The sequence below is a fragment of the Petaurus breviceps genome, unplaced genomic scaffold, assembly GCF_028583685.1.
Source record: "Petaurus breviceps papuanus isolate PSGF00001 unplaced genomic scaffold, PetGlider_PUasm1.0 174, whole genome shotgun sequence".
Lineage (NCBI taxonomy): Eukaryota > Metazoa > Chordata > Mammalia > Diprotodontia > Petauridae > Petaurus > Petaurus breviceps.
In genome coordinates, this window is record NW_027185761.1 from 61,841,866 (window position 1) to 61,850,795 (window position 8,930).

Below are 8,930 nucleotides of genomic sequence, written 5' to 3' on the forward strand. Positions count from 1 at the left end.
GTGTTCTATCTTTACTGAGGGAAAATACTAATAAATATTTGGGACAACTAAGTGAAAAATGTAAATGTAGTTCTTATAATTATTGAAATAATCCAATAAAATGAAAAACAAATTGGCTAAGAAAACAAGACTCCACGTGTTTCTTAGAAGAAACAAGTCTTAAAAGCAAAATTATACACAAAATAAAAATAAGTGTCTCTAACAAAATTTGCTGTGGATTGTGTAAATCCTCAAAAGAATGAGGTGCAATCAGATAAAGCAAAAACACACATCTAAAACACACAAAAAAGATAAGCAAGGAAACTACATTATGCTGAAAGGAGCCATAGACAAGAAGATAATATTGCTGCAACACTTGTACACTCAAATGACTTAGCATATACATTCATAAGGGAGACATTTATCAAATTACAAAAAAAAAAGACATAGAAAGTAATGCAATAGTAGCAAGAGAAATGAATATCCCTCTGCTAGGGACAAGTCCAACAAAAATGTGAATAAATAAGAAAATTACAAATGGATCAAATTACTAGAGATACTTGAGCTGAAAGATTTATGGAGTCTTCTAAATGAGACTACTAAATAATAAACATAATTCTTAGCACTACATGGAAGTTTTGCAAAAAAAAATTTACCATATATTAGGGCACAAAGATATTGCCAATAAACATAAAGAAGCAGATAGATTAAACACATTCTTTATCGATAATAAGGCAATAAAAGTAATCTGTGGGCACAACTAAAAGACACATATTTAGTCTTAAATAATGAGTGGATCAACAAACAAATCAGAGCAACAAGCAGTAAAAATGTGTGAGAAAATTATTATCATGAAGTAAAATACCAAAATTTCTGGAATGCAGGTAAAACAGTCCACTAGGGAGAAATTATATCTCTAATATGTGTGTATACACATATGTATGTATGTATGTATGTATATATGTTTGCATGTATGTATATATATGTTTTTATGTATGTATACATATATTAAAATAGAAAGGAATAGGATTAATCAACTGAATGTGAACTTAAAAAATTAAAAAGCCAGTAAAAAGTAGACAAACTAAAAATAAGAGTGAAAGAGGAGATATTGAAAATGAAAAAAAAATGAATAAGATAAATTAGAAAGAAAAGCCTTTAGAATAATAAACATGGTTAGGAGCTTAATTTTTTGAGAATAACAAAACTAATAAACCTTTAGCCAATTTCATTTAAAAGAAAAGACCAGAAAATGAAATCAACAAAAGGGCAAATGAATCAGGTGAAATTACAGTAAAAACTAGAAAGATTTTTTTTAAAAAATCGCCAGAACCTATTATATTGCTATTTGCTACCAAAATTAAGAATATAAAAGAAATAAAAGTATAATTTAAAAAACATAAAATATCTAAGCTAACTGAAGATCAAATAGAAGCTTTTTAAGAATCCAATTTCAGGAGAGGAAATATAACAAGCTGTAAATGAAATACTCATGAGGAGGTGAAAATTCCTGATTCTGATAGATTCAAAGGAGAATTCTATGCAATTTTTAAAGAATAAAATAGTACTAATATTACACAAACTATTCTTTAAAAACTGAGAAAGAAAACCCTCTACCAGACTCTTTTCATAAGACAAACAGGACCTAATGCTTAAATCAAGGATAGACACTGCAAAGAAGAGTTATAGACCAATATTATTTGTTCATTTATTTTAAGTTGTGTCTGACTCTTCATGACCCTACTTCAGGTTTTCTTGGCAAAGATACCAGAGTGGTATTACCTTCTCCAGATTGTTTTGCAAATGAGGAAACTGAGGAAGACAAAAATTAAGTGACGCCCAGGGTCACAAGCTAGTAAGTTTCTGCAACTAGATTTGAACTCAGGTCTTCCTGACTCCATGCCTGGTACGCTAGCTGTCCAATATCATTAATAAATATCAATTCAAAAGACTGCAGTAATTCACCCAAGAAATCACTCATAACCAAGTATGATTTGTACCAGAGGTGCAGGGATAGTTCAATATAAAGGAAAAAATCAACACATAAGCATATTAAAAAAAATCCAAAACTACATGATTATCTCAATTTCTGTATAAAAAGTCTTTTTCCTACAAAGTAAAGGCATTGAGGGACCTTTTTAATATCATAAAAAGTATCTATCTAAAACCAAAAGCAAGTTTATATAAAATGGAGATACACACTTGTATCAGCAATGCAATATTCACAATGCCTACAGCAATTATAAATATGCTGATGTGGTTATTAATCACAAAATATACCAGGCTCTCTATATGGGGGATAAAGCTAGAACATTTGTTAAAATACCAAATGACTGAGTCCCAAAACCAGAAAGTCAAAGCCATCAGAGTAGTTATGAAATTGGCATAGGCAGATAAAGTAGAAAGCACCCACATTCTCAAGCCTTTAAAACAGAACAGGCTACCTCAGGCAAAGTTCCTCCTCTCTTCACTCACAGCAACTATACAGCATCCAGGAAGTGTGCTCCTAGCAGCTCCAGCCCCTGGCAGTGCTCAGCCGGAGTCCTTAGCAGAAATTCTGGCTGGCTCAAAAAGGGGTTCGTGCCTCCACCTCCACCTTGGCCACTACCACTACAGCTGCCTCTGCTGCTACCGCTGCCACTGCCACTGCCAGGCACTGCAGGAACTCTAGCTTGGCTTCCGTTTTCTTTTTCCCAACCCCTTCCTGCTACGTTAGCAAGTCTAACGGGGGCATGGAAGATCTTTAAATCCCATAACCCTTACATTCGGCCCCAAGATCTTTCATGTCCCTTACTTGGCAAAAATACATTAGGAATAACTGGTGTCAACAGAATTTCACAACAATATAACAAGAATAGCACACAATAAACACAGAAAACAATGTTTTAGGGTGGGGCTTGAGCACAAGCTCCCCATCAATCCCCCCCTGAACAAATGGGGTCCCAAAATCTTGGGGTGCGGGGCAAAGGTCTCTTCTTCCATGGCTACTTGCTGCTGAGATTGGATGTAGAGCTGTCCCTGTCCCAAGGGGTCCCATTTGAGAGGTCAGTTCTTAATATGCTTGATGCCATGTCCAAGGGTGACACATCACAGTTGCAGACAGGGGGTGACATCCAGCTTAAGCTATCAGGCATCTACAGATGGAGGGTACCAAGCCTGCGGAAACAAATCTAGCAAACAAGGTGAACAAACAAAAAGCCAAGAAGAAGCAAAGAGACAATAACAAGACAATTGTAGCCTCACTCACAATAGAATAAATGAGTTCAGGGTACAATTTTGTAATCATCTTTTCCAGAATAAACAATAGTTACAGTGTCATCCCTCCCATGTGCTATAATCTCTGCAGCCTTTGGAACATCATCTGACTTCCATTTTACCCATACTTTAGCTCCAAATTTTATTCTATCAGTAGAACCAAATCCTTCAGTTCCTCTGACAGTTATTTTGGAAGGAGGGTCAGTTTTTACAAGTGGTATTGTTTTACAAGGAATGATAATCACTTGAACTATCCTATCATTTTTATGAATCTGTATGGGCCCTTCACCTAAATTATGTAAAAAATGTTACAACAATTTCTCCTTGAAAATTAGAATCTATTACTCCAGCCCATACATGTATTCCTTGAGTTGCTAATCCTGATTTGGGTAAAATCTGTCCAAAGTGATTTTTAGGGATTCTTATGCATATCACAGTGGAGGTTTTTCTTATTTCTTTTCTGTCCAACCAAAAGTCCTCTAAACAATGTAAATCATACCCCACTGAACCAGGTGTTCCTGAATACGGTGCTGGGACATCTGGCCTCAAGGTCCAATACTCGATATTTGGGATCTTATGTGTTTGTTGTTTTCTAATTTGCAGATTTGGGGTCATCATTCCGGCTAGAGGTGTGCTTCCTCCCAATGGTCTATTATGCAAATCACATAAAGCCATGAACAAATTATCCTTCCAATGTTGATATGAATTATTGGAACTCAACTTCCTTAACTGTTCTTTCAGTAATCCATTCATTTTTTTTTCCAATCAAGCCAGATGCTTCTGGATAATATGGAATATGATATATCCATTCTATATTGTTCAGTATACAATACTTCTTCATTTCATTGTCTTTGAAATGTGACCCATTGTCACTTTGAATCTGCATTGGGATTCCATAATATAGATTTAAGAGATCTAGAGTTTTACAAGTGTTTTTCTGGGTTGCATTATTATAAAGACAAACCACTAGTACACCTGAATAGGTGTCAACACAAGTACATATAAATCTTCATCCTTTATCCAGTGGTAGTGGACCAATATAATCTATTTGCCAGATTTGGGCTGGGACTTTTCCTCTTGCTATCTCTCCAGTTACTATCCGAGGAACAGTTTGCTCCTTTTCCAATTGACATATATGACATTCTTCTGCTATCTGTTTTAACAGTGAATGAGAGCTACTAATACCTCGATCTTGTGCCCACTGGTGTGTGGCCTGGACCCCCAAATGGCCTGCTGTTTGGTGGACCCATTTTGCTAATGCTGGATCATCAGTTGTTGTCAAAGTAGGGATAATATGTTTGGTAGCAATCTTTGCCAGTCGATCAGCATGAGCATTGTATTCACGTTCTGGCATGGTGAGGGCCATGTGAGCATCTACATGAAAAACTGACTAGTCAGTGACCAAAGACATGTTCCATATATCTTCCCATAATTCTTTGTGCCAGACATGTTTGCCATGAATTTCCCAATTTTCATTTTTCCACATGGGCATCCATGTAGCTAACCCATTAGCTACCGCCCATGAATCACTGAATATATGACACTGTCCTCTTTGTTCTATTTTGATGGCTTGATGTACTGCCATAAGTTCAGCATATTGACTACTTCCACCTATCCCAGTACTTTCCAAAGTCCTTCTAGTACATGGGTTATAGGCCACTGCTTTCCAATGTCTTTTTTGGCCCAAATATTTTGCCGTCCCATCAGTAAACCATGCATGTCTCTTTTGTTCCTAAGTTAATACATCATATCCTTCATTCCATCTTACAGAGGAGTGTACCAACTATTGCTTTGACTCAGGGGTTGTGTCATTCCTCTCAATTTCTCTGTTTGCTACAGATTCCTGTAGAGCAGAGACTCCACTTTGCCTGTTTTTGCTAATGCAAATTTAAAGATCTTCCCTGCCCCTAGGTCCTTTGATAGGCTTAAGAGACTCTGAGAATGTTCCCTGATTTGAAAATATACTCTGCCTCCTAATAGGCTGAATGTGGTCACATGGAGCCTGTGGCAGGAGGCTTGGTTTTCAGGAATGCCCACACTTTGATGCTGTGTGATTGAGCAGTGGTTACATTCTCTGACCCAGGAGAAGGCTATATAAACCCTGATGTGAGGCTTTGCTTTAGGGCTCACTTTGAGAAGTATTCTGTGATTTGATCAGATGAGACTCTGGGAAGCCATTGTTGAGAGCCCCCCGGCTTTGAAAAACGCAGATGTTGATGGTAACTGTGATTTGGTATGGATATAATGGTTGGACAGTTTGGAAACCTGTCTGCTTGATCTGTTTCTCTGTCTTGATAAGTCTGTCTGTATACTCTGAAGTTCAGGGTGCTGACCTTTTTCCCCTGAACTAGGTAAACGATATATGTTTGACTAATTAAAGTAAGCTTGTTAACCCATTTTGAGTTGCTTTTCTTTAGCAAAGCAGGGGATGCTGGGGTGCTTGCTACTAGATCCTGTGTTATCCTGATTGTGTTTCCACAATATTAAAATTGTTTCTTCCTGACTGCTTGTAATATTCTCTCCTTCATCTGGGAATTCCAGAACCTGGTTATAATATTCCCAGGAATTTTCTTTTTGGGATCTTTTTCAGGAGGTGATCAGTGGATTCTTTCAACCTCTATTTTCCCCTCTGGTTCTAAAATATCAGGGAAGTTTTCCTTGAGAATTTCTTGAAGGATGATTTCTAGGTTCTTTCTTTGATCATGGCTTTCAAGTAGTCCAATGATTTTTAAATTATCTCTCCTGGATCTGTTTTCCTGGTCAGTGGTTTTTCCCATGAGATATTTCACATTGCCTTCTATTCTTTAATTTGTTTGGATCTGTTTAACAACATCTTGGTTTCTCATAAAGTCATTAGCTTCCATTTGCTCCAATCTAATTCTGAAGGAATGATTCTCCTCGTTGAGCTTTTGAGATTCTTTTTCCATCTGGCAAATTCGGCTTTTTAAGGCATTTTCCTCCTCATTGCCTTTTTGAGCCTCTTTTGCCATTTGAGTTAGTCTATTTTTTAATGTATGATTTTCCTCAGTCAGGCTGTTGACGCTCATTTCATAATTTTCTTGCATTGTTCTCATTTCTCTTCCCAATTTTTCCTCCACTTCTCTTATCTGCTCCTTAAGGTCCTCTATGGCCTGTAACCAGATTGTATTTTCCTCTGAAGCTTTTGGTGCAGGTGTTCTGACTTCACTGTCTTCCTCTTGTTCTATGCTTTGATCCTTTTTGTCCCCCATATAGGAGTCTAATATTGGATTCTTCTCTTTGCTTTGTTTCCTTTGCCTGGGCATGTTCCCACTCAATTACTTGACTTTTGGGATTTTTTCCACGGTAGAACTCTGCCACCAGACAAGGAAGCTTCATACCAAATGCTGGGGGTTTCTCAGCTTCTGGAGCTATTATTTGTGTGCCCTTTCTGAAGCCTCCTCATGCTCTGGCAAGCTGGTTGCACACCCCAGGACCTCCACCCTAGACCACAATCCAGATCCAAGCAGGTTAAAGCAAGAGTGAATACCCCTCAGACTGGTGGCTTGGTACCCCTACAGTCTGCAGGACAGGAGCTGAAGCTACCATGTGGTGCTGGCTGGCTGTGCTGGGGTTTCAGAGGCTTCTTACCCCGGGGGCAAAAGCCAATGCACTCCCAACTACTGCGTCCCAAAGTCCATACTGCACTGACCTCTCACTTTGTCCTTAGCATCTATGTGTTGATAATTCTAGATTACCACAGCTTCTGGTGATCTGGAATCCCTCCCACCAGAGGCTGATCAGGCTCTCCCTGGGGCTAAAAACTCAGAGTGGGACTGGGCCCTTGCTGCCAGACTGCTGGGCTGTCCTCAGCAGGAGGTTAGCTTCTTTGTGTCATTTTTTGGGTTCTGTAGCTCCAAAGTTTGTTCAGAGTTCCCTTTTACATGAATTGTGGAAGGTGAAAGCTGGAGCTGCTGGGAGGTCCTTTTTCTACTCCACCATCTTGACTCTGCCCCCCTTCCAAAAACATTATAAAGTTGTCATCAAAACTATTTGCTGTTGGTTAAAATATAGAGAAATAAGTAAATGGAACAGACTAAACAAGAGAGAATGAGAAAATTGGAGCTCAGTAACTGTGTTCAATAAAGCTGAAATACAAATTATTTAGGGAATATATCAATATTTGATAAAGGCTGCTAGAATTGCTAAGTAGTTTGAAAGAACTGAGACTTAGACTAACATCTTGCATCATATTCCACAATGAATTCAAAATGGAAATGTGGCCTTAATAATACAGATCATACCATTCAGAAAAGTAGTTCTTGAGCCTTTCATAGCTATTGGTGGTGGTAGATGTATTCTTAAGAGAGACAGAGGCAATTGCAAAAGATAAAATAGATGTTTATTAAACAAAACTATAAAACTTCTGTGCAAACAAAATTAATGTATCTAAGATAAGAAAGTGGTTGAATCAGGAGGGTGAAAGTTTTTTTAATCAAATTTCTCATCTTTGGTTTGATATCCAATATATATCAACAACTAACATACATACATGCATACATTTATGAATAATTTTCAGAAGAATTGAAAATATTGGCAATCATAAAAATAATGTTTAAAATTTCTACTAATAAAAGAAATAGATATCAAAAGATCCCTGAGGTTTTCACCTCATTCCTAGTAAATTTCTAAGCAAAGATAACAAAAGATTAGAATAGTCAATACTGGAGAGGTTTAGGGAAAATAAGACATGTCAGTCAACATTGTTGGTAATTGGACATCAATTTGTAATTATGCAAATAAAATTACTAACATAGCCATATATTTTGACCCTGGGCATCCTCTCCTAGACTTAGACTCTAAGGAGGTAATTGGTAAGAAGGAAGTCCCCATATAAAACAGCATATGTATAGCAAAACTTTGGGGTAGCAAAGACTTGGAAGCACAGTTTATACCCATCAACTGAGGAGGGCTAAACAGATTGTGGTAAATGAATTCAATGGGATATTTCTATGCACTAAATATAGAGAAACATAGCAAGATTGACATGATTTGATGCAGAATGAAGTCATCAGAGTCAAGAAAACAATATACACAATGACTACAGCCATGTACATCGAAAGATTAAACCCCCCAAGAGAAGTATACACTGCCCAATTATAAATAATAAACCTGGTCCCAGAGAAGAACTATGAAAATATTCCTCCTCCCACACTATTACAGAGCAGAGAGCCCCACCTGGGGAAGGGATGGTGGACATATTCTCTGATTTTTTGGAAAGATTAGTGGTTTTTTTAATTCTTTAGTTGCTTCTTCTTTTTTCATTAAAAATATCTCTTATTATGTGCCATGATTCCTTAGGAGGGAGAAAGAGAGGGTTATGGGAGAAATTCTGGTGAGGTAAAAAACAAAGCATATCAATAACCTTTTATTTTTATAAAATATTTTCCCATCACACCCCCCCCCCTAAATTAATAGTGTTGTCACCCAACATGGGAGTTGGTAACATCTCTGAGTATCAAGAAACTCAGTTTCTTCATCTGTAAAACAGGGATAATAATAGCATCTATCTCATTGGGTCCTTCTAAGGATCAAATGAGATAATATAAGCTTTATAAAACTTAAAGATATAGGTATATGAGATAGTAGGGTGGTGGTGGTGCTGGAGAAGGAAGAGGAGAAGGTAGAAGGGAAGAAGAAGAAGAAGAAGAAGAAGAAGAAGAAGAAGAAGAAGAAGA

The 8,930-nt window shown here is 37.3% G+C and overlaps 1 protein-coding gene across 1 annotated transcript in view; it reads right to left on the reverse strand.

Moving 5' to 3' along the window:
• Positions 1 to 2,545: 2,545 nt before the first annotated feature.
• Positions 2,546 to 8,930, reverse strand: part of ITPRID1 (ITPR interacting domain containing 1) — a 166,674-nt gene continuing 160,289 nt past the window's right edge. The window contains exon 16 of the mRNA XM_069084569.1: positions 2,546 to 2,683. Within this exon, the coding sequence (XP_068940670.1) occupies positions 2,546 to 2,683 (138 nt within the window). The remainder of the gene's footprint in view (positions 2,684 to 8,930) is intronic.